This window comes from Electrona antarctica (assembly GCF_951216825.1).
Source record: "Electrona antarctica genome assembly, chromosome: 3".
In the NCBI taxonomy this organism is placed as follows: domain Eukaryota; kingdom Metazoa; phylum Chordata; class Actinopteri; order Myctophiformes; family Myctophidae; genus Electrona; species Electrona antarctica.
The window spans coordinates 23,446,577-23,471,069 of record NC_136808.1 but is presented as its reverse complement, the minus strand read 5'-3'; the positions used below and the strand labels follow the sequence as shown (position 1 = coordinate 23,471,069).

At 41.5% G+C, this 24,493-nt stretch overlaps 1 protein-coding gene across 1 annotated transcript in view; it reads right to left on the bottom strand.

Moving 5' to 3' along the window:
* Positions 1 to 24,493, bottom strand: part of LOC306920899 (cadherin-8-like) — a gene marked incomplete at both ends in the record, with an annotated part of 200,150 nt that overhangs the window by 47,927 nt on the left and 127,730 nt on the right. Inside the window, one exon of the mRNA XM_079497879.1 lies at positions 5,892 to 6,011. Within this exon, the coding sequence (XP_079354005.1) occupies positions 5,892 to 6,011 (120 nt within the window). The remainder of the gene's footprint in view (positions 1 to 5,891; positions 6,012 to 24,493) is intronic.

Sequence of the window (24,493 nt, the reverse complement as noted above, 5' to 3'; positions counted from 1 at the left end):
ATTTGATGTCAAGGACCTCTAGAATTATATGGATTTGGCCGCCGACCCCCATCTGAAAATATGTTGTTCCAGGGAGCCCGCCAGAAGCAAAGATTTTAGTTTAAAAATGTCCCGTCTGAAAGAATATATATTCACATTTTCACGATTTTTCAAACATAGCAGATCTGCTATTTTTCAATAGCTAAACATATGATAACATCATAATCATTGTTTTTTAGCAAAAGGCTGATGCACACCTCAGAAGGCTAGTGACAGGTGCATAGGTCAATAGAACATTAAAAAGGGTATCTTTGAAAAACAAAGAAAGGTCCCGCACACTGTCAGACACTTGCCAAAATGTCGACCTAATAAAATGTTTATTAGGTCGACGTTTCGGTCGATTCATCTGTCCTGATGAAGGTCTAATCGACCGAAACGTCGACCTAATAAAGAGCAACATTAGTGTCTGACAGTGTGAGGGACCTTGTCTTTGTTTTTCAAAGATACCCTTTTTAACATCATAATCATAACATAATGCTTAAAACACCAAAAGGGGTTTCCGTCCAGAATGGGTTAAAGTTCACACGAAGAAAGAAGCAGTGGAAAAAATATTTCTTGGCATTTTTGTTGTTCAATGTTGTTTTTAATAACATACCCACTCAAATATAAGCCTCTACCAAACGGTAGAGACTTGATGGTAAACGAGCGTGCAAGTTAAACTAAAGTAATCCAAAAATACTATTTGCTATGAATAAATACAACTTCTGCTAATTCATTGCTGTCATTTTTATGATATATTGAATCATGTTTTTTTTTCATTATAATACTAGAGCGGTGCCCATTGGGCACTGGCCTATTTGGAACGATGCAAGTTGGAAATGCATGCACATGAAGCTGATATCTTTGTGGGGTTCTCTCTCTTGACTGCAGTATGGATTATTGTAGGCTATGTTTACTATGAGACAGGGAGACCCCTGTAACGGAACAAACACAATAATTTGTACACTCTCAGAGTTATTATGGGGGTCCTTGAAATGAAAAAGTTAATTAAATAAGGTTAGGAAGCAAAGAAGTAGAAGTACGGTGGACTCCATGTTGCTCCCTGGAAGGAAAGAAACATGTGCAACAATGGGCTATATGCAGCCAACACTTCCGCGTTCAGCTTCCTTGGTCTCTATTGCGTATGTTTCTTTCCTTCCAGGGAGCAACACGGAGTCCACCGTACGGTCTTTGCTTCCTGTCCGCTTTAAATAGTCCTTGCACGGAAGTAGGAAGAGTTAGGGTGTAAGCACACTTAATCCACAAGAAACACCTAGTCCAGGCATCTCTTTCGGGTTTTAAAACAGCTAGTAGATGGAAATGACACTCCCGCGTGGCTGCAACTTTATGCGTCGGCAAAAAAAAACGAAGCGCTTTGCCGACTCTACAAGTTGAAGCCGCGCACGAGCGTCATGTCCAACCACCAGCTGTCTAACACGGAAGAGACGCCTGGAATAGTCTTCTTCTTGACGCTTCGTGAAAAGAGACTTGCAAAATGTTTTTAGTTTTGTGTCTACCAAACAAATATCACTATGAATACAGTATGTGTTTTAATCTTCAACTTGAAAACCAAAACTTTCATCTTTTTTTCATCAATAATCCTTTCATATTTTTTATTTTAATCCGTGGCTTAATTAGTGGCTTGAGGTGCAATCAAAATGGGGCTGGTGCATCTGTGTAACCTTGTTCTACTTCTATTTCATTTATTCTCAATGATATTATGTTCAGTGAGCAAATCAAACAGGATTACTCTGCTAACTAAAGTCACTAGCTTTGTTCGTACCTCTAAAGCAGATGAATAACTTGTGTTTGGAACATTTAGAACAAGACGTAAAATGCTTGGGTTGCCAGAGTGGAAGTGGTTAGGAAATATGAGAAGAAAGCATAATTTGCTAGTTAGGGCTGGCAACTATTTAAATGTATTTATGGATGCATGAGAAATCCAATTAGTTGGGTCCCAATTCGTTATAATCGTGCACTTGGTGACAAGTTTTAGATTTTTGGCATGGTGGTAGGTATGGGCATAAGGTTTTCAAAAACCATCACAAACGAGTTGGGCTCACCCCTAGTGGTCCGTTTGCAATGAATCTAATATTAAATGGGCCAGTATATGGTTAAAAACCATAATAATGGATAAAAGAAAAAAATCTATGGATTCCATTAGTATTGGGTATGCTAAATAACATACTAAAAATGTAGGAACAAATTACTTCTGGAAAGGCATCATTTTCAAGATTATCTTGTACGGACAAGTAAATATCTTGGATGCTTGGAAAGTTGTGTGGTGGTGTGTTAATGGCGCACACCATTTAGGTCTCTGATACCGTGCACCCACACAGAGTCACGAAGATGCAAGATGCCGCTTTATAGAGCAGGCGAACTCTGCCTGGTTTTTAAAGGTGTATTGAAATGGCTTTTTGGGCATTTTATTTTGAAGTTTCAGCCTCAGACGGCAGTATCTTAGTTTCTGAACCAATCAGAGTGTTGCATCCCTCCAGGCTATGGGGACGTAGGTCCGTCTCATGCACGACCACATGCACGCACATGCACAGGTGTTTGTTTACAAGTGACAGAGAGACCTGCAGCAAAGCCAGGGGGTTATCTCTAACCTGTACACAACCTATATACATATTTTAGCGTGATGAGTACGTTTAAAACGAGTAACACACTGTCTGGATGTCATCTTGAATGAGATTAAAAAGGGAGGATTTCTGTAATCAGTAGCAGCTGTGTTTGCCTGTTTGGACGGACGCGCAGGAATGGGACTCAAACGGGTGAGCTTCATTTGTATTGGCTTTTATCGATGTGTATCTCTACACGTCATCACACAGCACGTTTTCGTAAGGAAGTAATTCAATTTAAATTATTATGGACTTTTGATATAAAAACACACACATGATAATTTTCCAATTTTTCTGGCATCCATTGTTAGGTATGTCCATATGATGACCACGGATATGGTCTAAACGTATTTTTCATTTCACTACACCTTTAAACCTGGAAATGGATGGAAATGACACGCGGCTGCAACTTGTAGCGTCGGCAAAGCGTTTCCGTTTTTTTCCCCCGCCCACGCGTCAAGTTGCAGCCGCGCTCGAGCGTCATTTCCATCCACCAGCTGTTTAAATAAAAGAGACGCCTGCTAATCTTGCATCTTCGTGACTCTACTGTGTGGGCGCCGGGCACTGACAGTGTTTCCATATTTGAAACGCACTCAAGCATGGCGTCAACTCGCGATTCAATGCGTTGTGAGCTTGTACTATACATCGCACAGTGAAATATGAAAGTGCTCAAAGTGGGCTTAAGTGGTTGGTTAAAGATATGCAGTCGTATAAGAACAAAGGCACATAAACTCACACCTGCCCCTCGTGTCAAACAAAACAAATGAACGCACAAATAAACAACAACAGGCACAAACAAACACTGATATATACACCCAACAAACAAATAAACACTTCAGTCATCCTGCTGCAAGCAACACGCTCCCCTCTCTGTTGATCGTCATTAATTATTCAAATGCATTCCTAATCACTGAGAGGAGGATGATAGACAAACATTCATTTCCATACATATTTGCCTCATTTTTTCTCTTTTTCTTTTTTTTGTCTCTCTCCCACAGATCATTAACCAAGTGATGAATTAGGGCATGGTGTTTATTTATTTATTAAATGCTTTTAATTTTCCGTGGCAGCTATAGCATCGTAAAGCGGCCAATGCATTCTAATGGTTGTTTTCCCCCCTACCTTTTTTATTTTTCATTAACATTCATTAAAACATCTGGTTCACTTGAGTGAACCATCTGCAAGTGCTCCATAATCACACAAAGCATGATTTCTAAATCCCTAAATTGTCCGTTCATCAGTGCATTTCTGTGCCAGCTAGCAATCTCCGTCACAGATGGCTTGCGATTGCGATGCCGAAGCATTTTGTGGGATGAGACCAATTTCTGGATGTCGGAATAAGTGTTCCTTCTAATTATGTACATATCATTTTAGACGCGACTTTCTCTGAGCTTGTTTGTTGTGAGTTGCGTCTTTCAGATTGTGAGTGCTCGAATTTCCATCTTATTGCTTATTTATGTAATTTCACTATTATTTAATCTACTTATTTTCGCACAGACTGTTCGCACAGACTGTTAACGAGTAAGCCGTGAAAGCAATTTAAGACCCAATCGAGAACCTTGTCAATTTTACTGTACTTTTTTTTTAACATATTAGTAGCCTAAAGAAAGCAGAAAACAAATAAACAAAACACAATCACATGAAAACACATCAAGTCCACGTACAGTTTAATTGTAACAATATCAAGTGTCTTATGAATGGAATGAAATGATGTCCAAGCTGTATGGTAGAGTATGTTCATTCAACATAACTTTGGGGTGGTTTTGTCTCCCTGCTCTTCTATTGAGACATTTTGATCGTGTCAAAGGTCATCTCGATTACATAGGGTGCGTTCGGAAATGCGCACCGGGTCTGTGGTCAGTTTGTTGAGTGTGGTGGGCGGTGACGTCACAGTGTGCCTTATTTACGACCACAGCTGTGACGCATTCACAACGGCGACACCGGACAACCCCAGCTTCAGGGTAGGGTCGCTCAGTGCGGGCACTCGGCACACCCGGTGCGCAGCGCACTGGATTTTCGAACGACAACGCACCGAGTGCACTGAATAAACGAACGACAAGAGAGCACACCAGTGCGTTCAGGGCGCATTTCCGAACGCATCCTTAGACACAGGATCTGACACACATCTTGACCTACATTTATCCCCTGAGCAAGCAGTCCGGCTCTGTAAGCGCTATGGTAAAAATGTCAGCACTTAATTGTGGTATTTATGATCGGCATAACATGCCATGTTTATAGCCTATTAAAACATGAATCCACGTTGCGCTGATCATGCTGCTGCTCTGGGGGCGATGGTCCATCCGTTCCCTAGGCCTACAACACAGATCCGGACTACATCACTTCCGGTTCGGGCAGAAGTGACCATTCTTATCTGCTTATTTTGTGGATTTCTCTGGCACTAGTGCCACAACCTCGCCTAGAGGGCTAGGCAGTAATGTGTTAAGCGGGAAACCGGTTTCAAATCTGGGGTGGAAGAGGAAAGTTGCATAGTGCTGCTTTAACTCAATTATCAAAGCTTTTGCAGATAATATCCACTTGGTCCACTTGGACCTTATAGTGTCCCTATTCTGGGCCGAACATTCTGCCCTAATAGCCAATGTAAAAGCTCACAATGTGTGTCTTAATATAGAGCCTCGAGGACCCCGGTCAGATACATTTAGGGAACCCATTTAGACCTGAGGACACATCTCACTTTAACAATTATTTTAAACTTTAGCTTTTGAAAAAAATAGCAGATCTATAAGCTCGTAGCGCGGCACTACGAATGCGCTACGAGGCCAAATGCAGATACTTCTGTGGGTCCTTGACATGAAAAGGTTTGAGCACCCGTGCACCACTGAAAACCGTCAGGATTTGGAAGACATTTTGAAGAATCTGGTCTCGGGTCTTAATGGATTTAATGGGGAATACCACTCATGTTCAACATTTTACTATGTCATTAATATACCTTAGAGCTGTGTGGAAATAATAAAAAGTCCCCCCATTCTGTGTTTCCTAGAACTGGAGTTCTGAAAAAAAATCATTAACATGGTGAATCACATCTTGATGATGTCATCAAGATGTGATTCACCATGTTAATATTAACAATTATTTCAACTAATTGTGTCTACACAATTAGAGGATGTAACATTTAATTGTAAATGCAGTAATGCAGATGTTCAACCCTATAACTCTTGAGAGCGTAAAATGAAACCAAATGGACCCATACGGGTCGATCTTAGTTTGTCACAGTTAACAGAGTCCAGTACTTACCAGTGTTGGGGTCTATGGAGAAATAAGGCTGTCCTTCCAGGATACTGTACACCAGCTTGGCACTGTTCCCATACACGGGATCATCAGCGTCTGTAGCCGTCACCCGTGTAACTGGAGTACCTGATGGAAACAAACAACACAAAAACTTAGAAAAATGGATACAAAAAATAAAACAGTATTTTACAGAATATGGGACAAATTATGGTGTGTGTGTGTGTGTGTGTGTGTGTGTGTGTGTGTGTGTGTGTGTGTGTGTGTGTGTGTGTGTGTGTGTGTGCGTGCGTGCGTGCGTGCGTGCGTGCGTGCGTGCGTGCGTGCGTGCGTGCGTGCGTGCGTGCGTGCGTGCGTGCGTGGGTGCGTGGGTGCGTGGGTTTTTAGGATAAATTGGAACACCTCAAATAGATCTGGACTGTTCTGGGGAAGAAAAACGAGAAAAATAAACTGAACGTCTGGTGCAACTATTTTAGGTCGATGTCGAAGTAAAAAAAAAATCCAGTAATGATATTGCTTCTCATGGTTGCAAAACAATAAAGGTTTCAAAAAGTCATATTATGACATTGTGAGCTTGTAGATCGGCTACGAGTGGTTTTACTATTTGTTTTATCATCATAATAGTCAAAATCTACATAGTAACTAGTAACAAAAGTTTTCAAATAAATGTAGTGGAGTAAAAGTAAGAGAAAGTATTGGAAATTGGAATTACTCAAGTAATGTACAAAAACCACAAGATTGTACTTACGTACCTGTGTAAATGTACTAAGTTACTTTACGCCAGTGGTTCCCAAACCTTTTCACGTCAAGGACCCCCAAATTGACACTAATTAGATCCCATTTGAAAAGATATGCCAGGGACCCCCATAAGAGAAGATTTGTACGGCTCTAGCAGTGATTCTCAACCCGTTTAATTTCAAGGACCCCCAGTTTGACCTGCTATTGTCCATTTGGTTCCAAACTATCATTTAGCTGGCCTCAAGGACCCCTGGGGGTCCCCGGAACCCACTTTGGGAACCACTGCTTTACGCCACTGCTCCCATGATGACGAACAGGTTGATAATGTTGCTTCAATTCAAACATGGAGTGTGTGATACGTTGTCTGAATATATCATTGACCATTGGCATGGCCTTATCTGGACAGAAATGAAACTACAAGATTGTGTTGAAGACCTCAGAGGACACCGCCTGAACCTACACGTTTCGGATATTCTTTTTTTGTGAATATTATGCACGCCGCTTCAACCTACGCACCCACGCACCCACGCACCCAGGCACGCACCCACGCACGCACACATTCTTTGAAGACTTGTTTAACCCATTTAGGATGGGAACGCATCTGTGTCGCTTTAACTTTAACCACTTTAACCATTATTTTCAACTTCAGCTATGTTGAAAAATAGCAGATCTACAAGCTCATGGCGTGGCACCGAGGGAAGCGCTACGAGCTTGTAGATCTGCTATTTTTGAAAAATTGTGAACATGTGGCACAAATCTTTGCATACGGTGGGAGATTTTGGGGTCCTTGACATGAAATAGTTTGAGAATCACTGACATCGAAACATGTTTTTACATGTTTTGTTTTTAGAAAACTGTCATGATTTAGAAGATATTTTGTAGAATCAGGTCTCAGGTGTTTATGTGTTAACAGATGTAATCAACACCCAGATAACACCTGCAGAACTCAAGCTAGTGTGTATAGGAGTAGAGAGCTCTCTTCACACTTCCTCACTCTATAAGAAGGCCTCTGGAAAGCTGTGTATCCAATAGGGGTGTAACGATATAGTAACTGCATCGAAAAATCGATTTTAATTTCAGGAATCGAAGTATATCGAAATGAAAACGGCAACATTGACTTTGTATCATATCGTATCGTTTTGCAATGCAAATAATCGGTATCGAATCGTTTTGCTATGCAAATAATCGATTGTATCAATACTACATTTTTGTGCATGGTATTTAGCAATTGTTAGAAGAAAAAATAAAAAGAGGGGTTTAATTACTTGGTTTAAAATAATGTCAATGCATTTTAAATAGTTACTGTATCGATTTCAAATCAAATCATTGAATCGTATTGTATGGCCATAATGAACCAATATCGTCCATGTATCGTATTGTCAACCATGTATCGTGATACGTAGCGTATCGCTGTTAAAATGTATCGTTACACCCCTAGTATCCAAGGATGCAGCATCTCACTGTCTGCCAGGCACTCAACACGAACCCACAGATTAAGAGGAGCTAGACTATAGCCCTGCATGCAGGTAAACCACCCTGGCAGCTCACATGAATTCACAGACACACAGGATGGTTCAGACTGCGCCACAACAGGCTCCAAGAGCAGCTTGTATAAGGATGTATTGCCAATATTATCCATCCATCCATCCATCCATCCATCTGCAACCGCTTATCTATAGTCGGGTCGCGGGGGCAACAGCTCCACCAGAGAGCTCCAGACTTCCCTCCAACAAACTTTTTTTTTTTGTCATTTTAGATTAGTATTATTATTATTTTTTCCATAAATCAGTGCTATTGAACACCTTTCACGTCTGGGTGTTGGTTAAACAAAATGTTGAACCAATGGAAAGTATTAAAAAGCGCTTCAGACAAAGGCCCGGTTTCCCAAAGGACACTGCCTCATCAAAGTTGGTGTTGTGACTTTATATATTGTCAATTACTTCCATGAGAGGGGGAGAGGTGGTGGAGTTAGTTGCTTTAGCAGACAGTTTGAGGGTCCAATGGAGTTAAGAGGCTTTGGCCCGGTTTCCCAAAGGACACCTCTTACACCATGGTGTAAGAAGTGGTGTTGCACATGCTCAGTTGCCTGTGAACATAGACATTCCGTGCATAGATGTGCCAGACATTGTGCCACGCACAAAGGAAGGAAGGAAGGAAGGAAGGAAGGAAGGAAGGAAGGAAGGAAGGAAGGAAGGAAGGAAGGAAGGAAGGAGCTCCTACGCCATGCATCAGCAAGCATATAAAACAGACATTATTAATGCAATCTTCAAACATTGTGTCCTCTCTCACTTCCGTTTCAGGTGGGAGTATAAAGACAGACCTGACCTATAGAGAGAAGCTGACCCTGGGCTGCAAATGGGCCGCCAGCTACAGATAATAGCATGGTAACTATACTATATATTCTATAAAATGATGTTCTGATGCAACCCGAAACCCTGATGACCTTGGGATACATCACTGAGGATACGTCCCAGGTGCATCCATGCGATGTATTTTTGTTTTTGGTTTCTTCCTGAAAGCTCAAAGCCTTTGAGTCAAAAGGCACAATCGAAAATACACCATTTTTCATAACCCTATTTAACTTTTTCAGGATTTCAATTCAAATATAGCAAAAAATAATTCAAGATTCCAAACAGTCGAACAGTCAACACCAGCGTCCTCACTTCCAACATTCACACACCAATGGTGGCAATTAAGCTATAGTACCGACTGACTCATTGGAGGCAATGTGGGGTTCGGTGTCTTGCCCAAGGATACTTTGACATGTAGAAAAGAGGAGACGGGATTCAAACCACAGACCATTGGACTACCTGCTCTACCTCCTGAGCCACAGCCGCCCCAAATGTGGCCCTCTGGAGTGAGTGTGGGAATATAGTGGTCATCAAAGTCGCCCACCCATGTGCAGGTAAGGCTATGCTGTCCAGTAAATATGGCGTGCAGTAAATGGTTAATTAAACAATAAGCTACGGGAGGGGGGGTTCTTTGTGGCAGTTATTGGCACAGCTGTGCTAGCGGCTCGGGGCACGGTGTGCGGCCGAGCCCCCGCGAGTGTTATATTGCTTTTACACAACAGCTACTGCACTGTCATTAAATATCTCTTTTTGAAAAATATGGGTTAGTGGAGTTCAATCTCGCTAAAATTGCGTTCCTTTCAGCCCCCTCTCCGCAATCCGAAATAGTGCTGTAGGCAGCTTACTGCCAGCTGGACTGGTCCACGACAACGCATCACGGAGAGACTGATTTACCCGTTGGTGTATTGTGGTTATTGGCACGGGTCCGAATGCCTCTTGGCCAATCACAGCATGTGGCTGGAACTAATGTCGTAGAAGAGCATTTAATATGTCACGTGTATTATGTTTATTTTTTCCTTTGTTTGCACACAAGGCAAATAGAGAACACAACATTGAGACTTACTCAATGTTGTAGTACTTTGGAACGTTGATTTGGTACTTTGGAACCTTGATTTGGAAATGTGTCTTTGGCCATGCCGGAAATACTGTCATTTCCACCCAGCCACAGATTGTTGCTGTTGGGCAGAAACTTTGTATTGTAGAAGAACTTTTGAGGAAAAGACTTTCGACTTTTTACTTAATGTTTTAAAAACGTTTTAAAATAGTTCAAATAGCTGTAGTCTGAAGTCTTTTCCTCAAAGTTATTTTAAAAGAAAATGGCAAACGAAAGAAAAAAACTCCTTCTCAAACAAAACTCCTTCTCAGGGCGGGGGTCGCCAGTTCAGCTAGAATGCTTTGTGGGGCATTGTGGCTTGAAAAGGTTGAGAACGACTGCTCTGTGACACCTGCTGTCTTAAATGATCTTGACCTACTTCTGCACACACCATGGAACACGATTCTACCAGATAGAATTGAGGTCTGAGACAAGACTCGACAAAATGTCTTCTAAATCATGACAGTTTTCTGAAAAACCTGTTTCTATATCAGTGGATCTCAAACTATTTCATGTCAAGGACCCCAAAGGCTGCCGACCCCCATCTGAAAATATGTTGTTCCAGGGACCCTAACTCCAAGCTCATAGTGCGGCACGAGCTTATAGGTCTGCTATTTTTCAACAGATACAGTTTAAACTAGGTTAAAGTGGTTAAAAGCTAAGGTGACTTCTCAGGTCTAAATAGTTTAACTGAAAGCAGCAATTGGCGGGGGGGGGGGGGGGGGGGGGGGGGGGGGGGCAGGCCGTCAATCTCGCCTCAGGGCCCGTGGAACACTCTAACAGCCACTGAATGTCAAGCAATGACATAGTCAAAACTAATTGAATCTTCACAGAGAAGCGATGAGAATATTACATCATATATTTACTTTTCCATGACATCATCTCCATATTTAATATTTTAAAGGTCATTAATTAATGTCCAATATTATACTTTCTCGCGATACAGTGTCATGCGAAACAGCCAATCTGCTATTTTCACTTTAAATGTTTTTCCATTGATAAACATGTAGGCATAATGATATGCTCAAAGCAGGGACAACAGGTTGACAGTAGTTAATATTTGTAATCGCGATGCGATAAAAATCAGAAATCTGATCCGAACCTCGGATGGATGATGAACAACACGGACAGTGACGTAGTTTCAGAGAAAACAGTGTCAGAAGAAGTATAATAGGGCTCTACGGATGCACGTGCATGTTTAATGCAGTCAGGGTTGAGCAAGGCGTTGCCTAGCAACCGGCTCAGGGCTAAATGTTTTTTTTTTTAGCTAAACCATTTAATATCCATATAAAGCGATATAGTAGAATATATACGTCAGCAGCAGTCAATGTGTTAACGTTGCTGGCGAAAGATAAACATCATCTGCTACACCAGCCCGCAACAGCCCTGCCAATCGGGCTCAGCCCTATTGGCATGACAGGTTGCACGTTGGTCTGGCGAGTCTAGTGGGAGGCCCGGGTTCAATCCCTGCTTTCCGTGCACTGCTACAATCTGGCGTAGTCGGCAGGACGTGGAGCGTGATATCCTCACGTGAGGGACATGAGGGACATCGTGTGCGGCGGTCCGCGGTGTGAAGTGAGAAGCACGAGGACGCGCTTCAAAGACTGGGGGGGTGATTGTAGCGACCCAGCCAAGATCCAGCCCGCAACAGCCCTGCCAATCGGGCTCAGCCCGATTGGCACGACAGGTTGCGCGTTGGTCTGGCGAGTGGGAGGCCCGGGTTCAACCCCCGCTTTCCGCGCAATGCTACACTATAGCCGTTTCTAACGATGGAGGTCTGTGAGCTGGGAAACCGGATGTGGATGAGTAGTTATCACCCCAAATCCAGCTTGTGCTAACTATACCATCTGTGGCCGCGGTTAATGTGTTAAGTCTCTCTGTGGGTTTTATAAATGTTTGTAAAGTATTAACAACTTTGTGACTACATAAAAACTACATTGGATCCCTAAGAACACTGGCCCTTTTTGCCATTTACAAATCTTTTGGAAATGCCCCGACAGCGACAAAACTGTGTTGGCCATAAAATGCTGTCATTGACACCCCCTCATAATATGCTTCCTCATCCAACCATCAAAGGTCTTTTTACATTTCCCTTTTAAGTGTGTGCAGAAACCTTTATATCATCATCAGCAACATGTGTCTAATATTGATTAATAGTCTCCGACACGTCTCAGCACTTGTAACGGCAAAACAAAGTGAAAACCCATGGCATTGCACTCTAACTGGAGTATAGCCGACCCACTGTTGCAACCCAATTATTTCACAGCGAACAAGCTTCAAGTGGTCCTCTGAGACAGGAGTCGTGCAGTAATTCACAGGCCTATGATGACCCTGCTGTTGTGTTGCCAAAACTTACCTCGTAAATTCCAAAATGCACGTTACACCTCAAGCCTTGCAGAGGGCTTAGATCACCTCCCTCTCTCTCTCTCTCTCTCTCTCTCTCTCTCTCTCTCTCTCTCTCTCTCTCTATATATATATATATATATATATATATATATACATATATATATATATATATAATACCCAATAGTCTGACAGCCATACTATTGGTCCGACTGTCATTAGACTGACAACCTACCTCCAACCCTAACCTAACCCTAACCACAAGCACGGGAGCAGCACATGTTCGACCGCTGTGTCCACATGTCGGTCCGTTGGTGTGTCTAATCTGCGTGTGCATGCCCAGCCAATACTCCAACAACCAATAGTCAGACAGCCAATAGTCTGACAGCCAATAGTCTGACAGCCAATAGTCTGACAGTCAATAGTCTGACAGCCAATAGTCCGACAGCCAATAGTTTGACAGCCAATAGTCCGACAACCCAACTGCACCACTCAGTTCAGACAGGTCTGATTTTAGCTGTCAGTTTGACTGCTGATGAACTGATAAACTTACGGAGTGCTGCACAAAATTACATACTTTGAAGTTGACCTTGTCCACATGGGCACAATCTCACGGGTAACATTTCAGAAGCCATCCACAATCCTTGACAATTCAATGCAATGTCAATTCAGTTGTTGAGATTACTGTAAGCGCCAGGTCTGGTCTTGATAATGCCACATTACATTTCAGCACGCACCTTTTCAAGTCATATACAGGATGAAACATGAGCTGCATAATGTCTATAGGGCATAGCAGTGGGCGTGGTTTTCTGGCACCAATGAAAAATCTGCCATTAATTTTACCCATAGAGATTTACATAAATTATTTTAAGCCTATAATCAATCCATCCTGGATCCTGGCGATTCATGGCCATAAAACCTTTGATTCTGTGATTGTATTTGTATTTGTTTCACATTTAATTATATGATATATTACATTTAATGAATATGCTTTGTTTGTGTTTTATTTTCATTCTTTCCACAATATCAAAGGTTTTATGGTCATCATGATTCACCAGGATCCTGGATGGCTTGTTCCTGGATTGCTTGTTTCCAGGCTTACAATAATTGATACAAATATTTTTTGTAAATCTCTATGGGGAAAAATTAAAATAATGGCAGATTTGTATGTGGGTCTAGAAAACCACGCCCACTGCTATGCCCTGGACATGTTTACACAGTACGATGCAGTACGATGTCCACACTCTAGCATTATGTTATGCTTTAGCTGTTGAAAAATAGCAGATCTACAAGCTCATAGCGCGGCACTCGGGTGCTATTTTTGAAGAATTGTGAAAATGTGGCGCAAATCTTTGAATATATATTCTTTCAGAGCAAACGTTTTTAACTCAAATCTTGGCTTCTGGGGGGGTCCCTGGAACAACATATTTTCAGATGGGGGTCGCCGGCCAAATACATATAATTCTAGGGGTCCTTGACATGAAATAGTTTGAGAACCACTGACAAAGAAACATAGGATTTCAAGAAAACTATGGATTTAGAAGCCATTTGTAGAATCGGCCTCAGTCCAAAATGCTTCAAATTTCACTGTTCCCAGTTTTGCCTCTGAACTGGCATTATGGGGAAGACGTCACGGGTATGTTTAGAAAGCAATATGAGTATGAGAATATGACACAAAATGAGTCTGCACAGTGTATAAGAAAACATAATTATATGAATTATGTGCCACTGATGTGTGCAATAACTCCAGTCGGCGTGCGTGCTCGCATGCACTGCTGCCACCAAGCAAATCATATCCTGTGTGACACATTGTTTGCCAGTTGTCAAAATGAGTAAAACCAGCGACAGCGACGGAAACTGTGCCACCAAGACTCTTATACACGGTATCTTTCTCAAAAGTTAAATGACTACTACAGAGTTAGAATGGCAGCCATCCACATTTCTTTCCTAATTAATCACACTTCAAAAGGATTTCCGACTGCCGCCAAACTAGGCGGCAAAAATGATGTTACACTGAGCGGCTTGAAGTGGATAGCGGGTGAGGAAGAATCTTCATAAAAAAAACAGTGGAACCGGTGAGGCATGAAATAGCTCCTTCTTTCTTTCGCTCCCACAGGGGTAAAATGCTCCCCATGATGAAAGAAAAAAGAAAAAAGAGGGATTAGGGAAGCCTGTGTTTTGGTCCTGTTTCAAATCAGCGCAGATTACCTTGTCCTTCCCCTTGATATTGCACAGAAGAGTCAGGGACACTTTGGACAGTAGCAACGGATGGAGCTCTGGGCCAGGGAATGGGCCAGAGAAACTCAATTGTTTGGGGGAATATTGTCTCTGGCTTTTATTTGATGCCTGTAGCACCGCGGTGGTGATTATAGGCTGCATCACAACACCTCTAAACTGCAGGAGATGAAATAGGCAGTGGTGGAAAAAAGTACTCACATGTTTTATTTATAAGTAACAGTATCAATACTTCAATGTAGAACTATACTCAAATTCAAAATGTACTCGAGCAAAAGTGCAATAGTATTATTTGGTATCAAAATTTACTTAAAGTACCAAAAGTAGAAAGTACTCACTATGCAGAATGTCCCGTTTCATGTTTTCAAATGTTTAAACATCTTTTGAAAATAGCAGATCTACAAGCTCACAAACAATGCTGATGGATGTTCCGGACCGACACTTCCGGCTATGCACTCTCTGCCTTACATTGAGACCAGGCTTTTCTCTTTGCGGTTGAGTAAGCTTGGGACGGAGGCTATGTGAGGATATGGTAAGTGGGTTCCTGTCTCCCGACTAATGGCAAAACACATTCTAATAATAATAAAAGTTTCAAAATGTCATGGTATTTTTTTCTTTACAATTTTTATAAATGAGTTTTCATTGTGATACTGATAAAATGGTTGAGTTCCATTGATCCAAGCCAGAACATAAATAAACACGTTCTGAAAATGCCCACGGGCCCACCCATCTGACCACTGGGCTGAGGACGCTTTTGACATTTTCCAAGTGGGCCTTATAGTTGATCCAGTAAAGGCTGAGAACCAACTCAAATAGGAGAGCCTTTTTTCTAAAAAGAGAAAGTTGTGCAGTTGCGTGCTGCTGGGTTTGGGCATGCAGACAAACCTTCTATGGAATTGGTTGACCCAGAAAGCGTCTTGGCCCTGTGTGCATTTGCTTGGCAAATGTAATGTCGTTCCCTTAATGTAGGCTATATGTTGGTCTCATTGCCACACTTATAAGAGGTGCAGAAAGAAGATTCCAAGCTATTCCCTATTAGTAGTCCTGCTGTCTGGCACATATCCAGACCCTGAATATAGCCTTTCTAGAGATGTAAAAAAAAAAAGAACCCCACTCTCTGTTGGTTTGGGTAATACCCCGAGGGTGACACGCGTTAAGGATGTATAGAAATACAGCCGGCACATGGTTGTTTTCCCATGCTAGGTGTAATCACATTAATCATATCCTTGAATTCACATGGTTTAATGCCACACCATTAATTCAAGCGCACATCATAGCCGCAGGACACCAATACATTAGACAATTAGATCAAATGATGCGAGTGTTTTGGGTTTCAACACAGCCGCCGGCCAGGACAGAGGATAAAGATATTGGAGTGTAGCTTTCTTTTTCATCAACAGAGAGAGAAAATAATAGGGCAGCACATTTTCCCCATTTACTGTGTGTACACTGGGCTTAGTATAGTGAAAGGAAATCAATAGGAATCTTCCTTGAAAACCCAGAGAGGGGATACATTGGGAGGTCTGACGTGACACACAATGGGCTGCGGAGGGGCAATCGGAGCTTATTTTAGCAACACATTATTCCGCCGCACAGTCGCGGCCGTTACACGCTGCCTCGTTTTAATAGCAGCACTGTGAGGAGGATCAAAAGGGTGGGGAGGTCACACGGTGGTGTGTAGGCAGCTTTGAGCCGCTGATACTACGGTAGATCTCTCACATTCACATGTACCCTTGATTCTTGTATTATTGCTTGTTTTTTGTTTTTTGTTTTTTTTTCGTCAAAGGTCCTTTCCATAAATTAGATTTTTCTTTTTTTACAGTGTACGTTTATACACATGTTTAAAATTTCAGTTCTTGGATTTTTCATTCAATGTAAAGCGGGTAATTTGATACAAATGTATCAATACTAGCAGATCTGACTGCAAGCTTGAAAGCTTTGAGCTTGTGGATCTGCTACATTTGCTATATTTTTTATCTTGAAAAGTAACAGTTTTTTTATACAGTTTTGATCATACAGTATGAGGTTTCCGACAAAGACGATATATTACATAAAGGAAAACTGTTTTTCTTTTCTTTGCCCCCTGATATTTTAAATGATTGTGTTATAGGTGCCAAATTAATTATACATTGACGGAAAACGTTCAAACTGGTTTTGAATCGATCAAACACAACGATCGGAACCAGGGGCCATCGCCATGGTGGCTTGTGGTGGACATTTGGTCAAAATTAATTAAAGAGCCCTGAATGACCATAACAGATATGTAACTCTGAGAGTGTTCAAATGGAACCAAATGGACCCCATTTGTATACACTCTCAGAGTGAACAGGGTCCTTGCTGTAATATGCCATAGTGTCATAGTAAATCAGCGTCATACATACTGCGAATAAACCCTGGAGACTGACATTCGGTAATTGGGTTTTATGATAACAATCTGAACATTATAATGGTGTGTAAAACAGACACAGACATGTTGGTGACCCCTGATCGGAACATAAAACAAGCACATACACAGTGAGCAAGGAACAAGGGAAAAAATAAATAGCCCCATCATTATCAACTTTCATAACATATTCTTCATTTTTCCCAAGTCGGGTAATATGGGGGCCAATATTTATTCCACTTCTCCTCACCTGTTTATACTTCCACGCTAATGTGTCTCGAACGGCAACCCCGCAGGGAGCCACACAGCTCTCACTGGCTGTACTTTACAACATTATTGCTTCTCGCTGTAAAACTATGTATTATATAGCTTTCTACTTTCCTTTCCCCTCTTTCACTCCAACCTATAGTAGCCAGATACCCAGTGGTGGAAAATAACTTAGGCGCTCAAGTACTGTCTGCACCACAGTGGTTGGTTCCCAAACCTTTTCACGTCAAGGACCCCCAAATTGACAATAATTGGCCCGCGGACCCCCATTTGAAAAGGTATGCCACAGCCCCCCATAAAAGACGTTTTTTTTAACGGCTCTAGCAGTGATTCTCAACCTGTTTAGTCCTGTTTAGTCTAGGGACCCCCATTTAATGGCATTTCTATCTCTTGGACCCCAATTTAACTCTGAGAGTGTAAAAATGGAACAAAATGCCCATGGAACTACATATTTCCAGATGTGGGTCCTCCATGGCCAAATACAGATAACTCTGTGGGTCCTTGCCATGAAAAGGTTTGAGCACCAGTGCACCACTGATACGTATTTTTTTTCCAGAAAACTGTCATGATTTAGAAGACACATTTAGTAGAATCTGTTCTCAGGGTCTAAATGGGAAATGTGAGTACATTCTTTTTTCCACCGCTGCAAATCAGAGTAGACATCTTCCACCACCATGACTGCTGATACCTCTGCTCAGCTGCGTGAAGGGTAGGAGGAGGAGGAGGAGGAGGAGGAAGGCAGGCAGTGGACATTCATATGTATGCACGCAGCAGGCACTGAGCCAGAGAGGAATAGCACCGAGTGGAGGGGAGGGGAGCACCTCAGGGCTGTGTGCAGGCATGCAGCGGCATACAGGGGCCAACGGAGCCCCGCTGTGCGCCCTACCGGGCTAAAACAACACTGTCTATGTCTCACTGCCTTTTAACACCGTGGGGGTGCAGGAGGTGAGAGAGAGAGAGAGAGAGAGAGAGAGAGAGAGAGAGAGATAGACATACATGTATTGTGACGGTGTCGCACACCAAAAATAGACGTTCTGCACGATGGGTACTTTTACTTTTGGCACTTTAATTACTTTTACTTTTACTTAGTACGCCTACATTGCAGTATTGATACTTTTACTTATTAAAGTAAAACATGTGAATACGTTTTCCACCACTGCCGATTGCTGATGTTTTGACAAATAAATTGTCCGAAATTGAAAAGTTTCCAAATCAATTTGAAAAACTTAGTGGATAACATTTAAACAAGAAGCAAGGGAAAAATTTAAATAAATAATGTTTTGATGGATAAATGCAAAAGATGCAATCATTGGCAGACATAAACTGATTCTGTTTATTTGTTTTAAAGCACGCGTTGCACACAGCATTTCCTGCCGTATTGATATGGTAAAATACCATACGATTATCGGCAAGGGATACGATACGATATACTGCCATATCTATTAATTTAACCCACCCTTATTATATATACAGCACTTTACCAAAGCACAATCCCAGCACGTAATAACACGTGTCGTGGCATTGACTGTTTGCTTGAGCTCAGGGTTTGCTCAGCTATATTATCCCCTTCGACTGTTTTTCTAGGTCAGGCAGATCGAGGCACCTCATCCAATTCTTTTTTTCCCTCTCCTCTGGGCCCCGTCTGTCCACATTGACGCCGCCACTGCGGCGGTGACAGAGGACTGATTATGTATTGATCAGAATCAATAGACGTTGGTGTCGCTCTCTCTCTCTCTCTCTCTCTCTCTCTCTCTCTCTCTCTCTCTCTCTCTCTCTCTCTCTCTCTCTCTCTCTCTCTCCTATCGGAGAGGCATGTGGAGGGAGATAATAGCTCTAGATCAGACAGGTATGGGGTCTGCTGTCAGGGCTGTACCAAATAATTTGATTAAAAATGTGTGGAATCCTAAGGGAGGGATTTGAGAAATAATTAGCACTGTCTGGTCTAGTTGCCATAGTGACCAAACGCAGAACTGGATGGTAATTAAAAAAGTTGAGTTATGTTTGTTGCTTTAATTTTATGTTAATTCAGTTCAAATCTTATTGTTCGTCGACATGTATAATCTGCTCTGCTTGATTTTGAGTTGCATAATAATTTTGTTTTATTTACCTGTTGTATTGTGATATTGATTTTTGTGCACTCTGAAAACAAGGGAAACGTTTTAGTTATAATAACGATTGAAATTAAATTTAAATGCAAATTCAAAGTAGAGGTAGAGATAAGGTATACGACTTGGTTTAACAAATCTGCAAAGACACTAGTCCACAGAGGAATGTATCCCAGAGCCATTTACCCCAACATGGAGCAACCAAATCCGGGTAGCGGAGGACTGAGGGAGGCGGTGGGCTGTGGATGTCATAAGAGCGCCCAGTCCTGACGTCACTCGCTCATCCCCTGGTTCCAAGGGGTCCACCTTAAGTTTTCCTCTATGGAGAATAACTTTGGGTCATCCTAAAATCGTCTCATATGAATTGTGGTTAAAAAAAAACTGTCTCTACGATATATTGTCGGGGAGGTGTCTTTGTATCGTTTATGATAGTCAGTCAGTCATATCTGATACAGTCTGTTTCTAGCGAAAATGTAACTAACTCGCCATCAGTAACATTAGCGTTTTCTCACAGTCAATTGATTCTTCATATCCATATGAGAGAAACGTCCAGGATGATTTGTTTATTTTTCAAACACAGTTCTTATATGAGGCGATCTAAAATCCCCCATTTGTGGATTATAATACAAAATAAAAAAGTACACGGACCCGTGTACACGGTACACGGTGCTCTATGGGGAAGACTTTTAGACAGAAATTAAGGACCTATTATTCGGGTAAAGGTGAAAAGTTTTGAGGACACAGAACCTGGAAACTGAATGCCAACATGTTCCCGCACCCCCCTGCACATGTAGTGTCATTAGCAAGCCCACGGATGTCCAATTCAGATGACACGAGGATTTACTGTTTTTACCAAAACGAGATGCAAATGAGATGCAAGAACAAAATGTCCACTACAGCGGGTGATGACCTCCAGCCGGTTCTCGGGAGGATATGTTGACTTTCACTGAAGAAAACACATGTCCGCAATCGCTCACTGAGCTGGGACTATACATCTCCTACGAGCAACTAAACTGTTAAAAGGATCCCTGGCTATAAATATGCCTTTAACATATTATACTTGCCCTCTACAACTAAAATGAAAAAAATAAAACCACCTTAAATATTGTATTTCTTTAATAAATATAGAATCTTTCACTCAATAGGAACTGCTTCTGTCGCAAGTTGATGATGTCATATGTCCTATTATGGTCTAGCCCTACTTACTTCCTAAGGATAACAGATTGTTAGCACGTGCATTCCATAGGGCTGGACCACACATTAGTGAAAGATTATTTATTTATGAAAGAAATAACACTTAAGGTGTTTTTTTTATTTTAGTTGTAGAGGGCAAGTATAATGTTTTAACTTTTAAAGCATATTTATCATATTACCCCGGGATCCTTTACAATTCCTCTCAGAAATATCCATTGCTTTTGCAATATTACACTTTTTTTCTTGTTTCCCCCCCACACACTTTGAAGATAAACACATCACATTATGATTGTTTTAACTCAGATTTGTGGTTTATATATGTTTTATTTTACTCATGATTTCAGAAGTAGCAAGGGATTGATCTTGTATAGTGCTAATGATGCGTAGCCTGCGAGAGCTTAAGGCAGATGCACTTGAGAGGTTTACACTCATGAGTGTTACGTGGGTGAATTACAGTATGTTATCATACGTGTCAAACAACCAAGGCAATTATTAATATACATGTATAGTTAAAATCCATACATTTTAATTATAATTAATTTAATTTCTTGTTTTCAATTTCTGTTTTTCAATGCATTTGTAACCTGGGTTTGTTTTGGTAGTAATGTTAAGATTTATTTTAACGACTCATTTTAGTTTTTATTAGTTTGAGTGTGTTTTAATTTGGTGCAGGTCTATTAAGATCACCTAATTCACTATTGTTCACTATTGCTGTCAGCGTCACTGAAGATTAGCAGGCTATGTGTTTGTCTGCTCCCATGTTGATTGATGAATTAAATTTATGCTTGAAATAGAACATTCTATTTCACAGTTTGTAGAATGGGTACAGTTCAAACGAAAGTGCATATGGTCAATACAAACACTGCTATCTGAGAGGATAACCAGAAAAAAACACTTGTTTACATAAGGGTCCACCAGTGAGTTCTGTATGCTTTCCCTAAGGGTTTTGTTTTCTCCTGGGGGCTTTGTTACTGTAAAATCTCTCTGCTCGTACATGGTTAGTGTCATGTACAATGTACATACACTGTATATGTAGTGGAGCCTGAACGCCAAGGTCAAATATAATATTCACACTTGTATGTACAAGGTTTTCCATCTGTTTGTGAGTTATCTCACTGAACTGCACAATCGTATGAAAGAAAGACTGTATATGGTTCAGCTGACATGATCTAACAACAGTGGTGAGTAATCCCTGAATAAGAATGGAGGACAGATGGGGAAATAACCCGACTCGATATTTACGCATTATTTTCATATCTACTGTATATGCCGATTTCAGTTGAACAATACTCACATATTTCAATATTCTGAATCTGTTTAAAAACTTAAACCCCTATACTTGGTCTCCTATACTGTACTTTTCACCCCTCGATACCAAGCCGCTTGCAGACCATTATGCAGACAGCGGCCATCTTGCCATAAAGTTAATGGCAGGGTGGGAACTACAGTAGGTGCAATTAATTTGCCATCCAAACAGAAAAGTCCTGTCTGTTGTATTAAATGACGTCCAACTCACCAACATTGCAGCTGTCCGAAAAGCTTGACTTATCCTCTTTCTATCTGCAAAGTGTTTGTTTCATAAAAATCCACCGTAGACATCTTATGAGCTACTTTTCTGTCAAGAAATGTGTTGGATATCACTCAACAGGCCTGCGTACCACCTGTTTTGAATTTGCACATAATGCAGGAGGCAGCAGGTGGTTGGTTTACAGAAAACGAGTGCTTCCAAACTCCAATGGCAACTTGGTCTGCATATAGTCAATAGCCAATCTACAAAAAAAAGAAAGTTCAGAATTTCTTTACAATTCAGACTTGACGTGGGAGGTTTATCTTTTACCACATGATCGTATGAAAGAAGGACTTTTTAGCTATTTAATCTGTGATTAATTATTTGATATTACAGCTCGAGTGTTTCTGCCCATTCAAATTGTGGACGACTAAACCTCAATTTATATTTTTGCACTATTTACTTATTGACAAGCACTTATTACTTTTTTGGTCAATGATAAGCGACTGCATGCCGATTCTAAATCTGCAGATTAGGATGTCATTTTTACAGCTCTGGCATAAAGTCTGCATGTGTGCCTGCACTGATGTCCCCATCCTGGCACTAGGTCACATATACTGTACAGTACACACATACAGACAGAGATAAACTGACAGCCTCATTACAATAGATTTGCACTGCCTGGCTACTGGTGATTCACATGTGGTAGAAATAGATACGGCTACAAACAGATAATGTTGTCGACTGATGGCCGGGGCAGAAAGAAAGCTGTCACAATGTCACATGACAGCCATCCACCTGCATGTCACCCGTCTTCTTAGCCTGAGCTAATGTGTTGGGTTTCTGGTCTAGAGGGGTGGGTCGTGGCAGAGATTTGCGCACGCCCTAATTGGATCTCACCGATCTGTCAGTCACCCTCGGCCCCTCCTCCCCCCCCCCAGTACAGTGCTACGTTGCGTCATTTGGAGCGACGCCCACCCGGAAGGGTTGACTCCAACTTCTAGCCCAGAGCGGCCAATGCGTTAATTCCTCCAGGCTTTCATTTTTTTGCGCCGACGAAAACGAAAGCCTGGTACAGAGGCTACCCGTCTTCTTAACCCATGGAACCCATTTAGGACTGAAGCCAGATTCTACAAAATGTCTTCTAAATCATGACAGTTTTCTGAAAAACCCTATGTTTCTATGTCAGTGGGTCTCAAACTATTTCATGTCAAGGACCCCAGAAAATATATGTATTTGACCCCCGTCTGAAAATATGTTGTTCCAGGGACACCCCCCCCCCCCCCCCCCCCCTGATTGACTGACTGACAGTGTGACTGAGTTTCTTGTTGTCCTAGTTGTAGTCCGTTTTTCTTTCTTGCCCGAAGAGAAAACAGCTCATCCCATGGAACGCCCCCAAAATAGGTTCCATTTGTACCGTCTCAGAGTTACGGACCCGGGCCGTAAGAGGGCCAGACATTAGTGGTTAGATTTGACAGTGTATACAACGGCTGTAACGAGGTGGAGAAAACAAGCGCGTCGAGGCATGCTTTCCATCTCGTGTCCGTCTCTTCTTCTCTCCGAGGACGCCATGGCACAGTTGGAGCACCGCCAGATGGTTTTTCATGTCGTCAAAGCTGTAAGCTTCTACATTCGGTGGGACACAGATGGACATTTTATGGCAGCGGCTGCAGCCACTATCAACCTGGTGTCCTCATTTTGGCCATGTCATGATGGGCAAAAGATTCTCTAAAACATTCCAATATACTGCAAAAATGTCCACAGATTTCCCAGCAATAAAATAACTAGAATAGCAGCTGTATTACTAGTGATTTTTCTTTTGTACATATTAAATAAATAGGGTGATGGTTAAACAAAGAAGCTTGCAAATAAAATAACCATCTAGGACAAAACATAATTACAATTATAATTACATAAAATACATAATTATGCTTGCTTTAATAAAGCAAACTGGTCTTTCAATATTGCATTTTATTGTTTGCTAATTTCTCAAAGCAAATACTTTACATAGCCTACTTCTTAGCCCTAGCAACTGGGAGCCACGGGAGAGGGCTTGTTACTTCTATTGTCTACTTGTGACCTCTACTTGTTACCTCTACTTGTCTACTTGTGTCGTGTAATTTCTAATAAATGAACCAAAATTAAGTCTATTTTCAACTAAGGTCAGTACGGTTAACAGCTGGTTTGAATCTAGAATGTTCTCACCAAAAGGGGCTATTGTTAACGTCTGAGCTAGCAACACCTTACAAGGACAGGATGCGAATCCTTTTGTTCTAAGTTCGTTTGAGGCCCACAGAAGGTGTGAAGCAGCTGGCTAGTTTTTCTGCAGTATCTGATTTCGGCTTGAGTCAATGCAGAGCCATATAATAGAAGAGTTGCGTTATTGAGGGGGCAC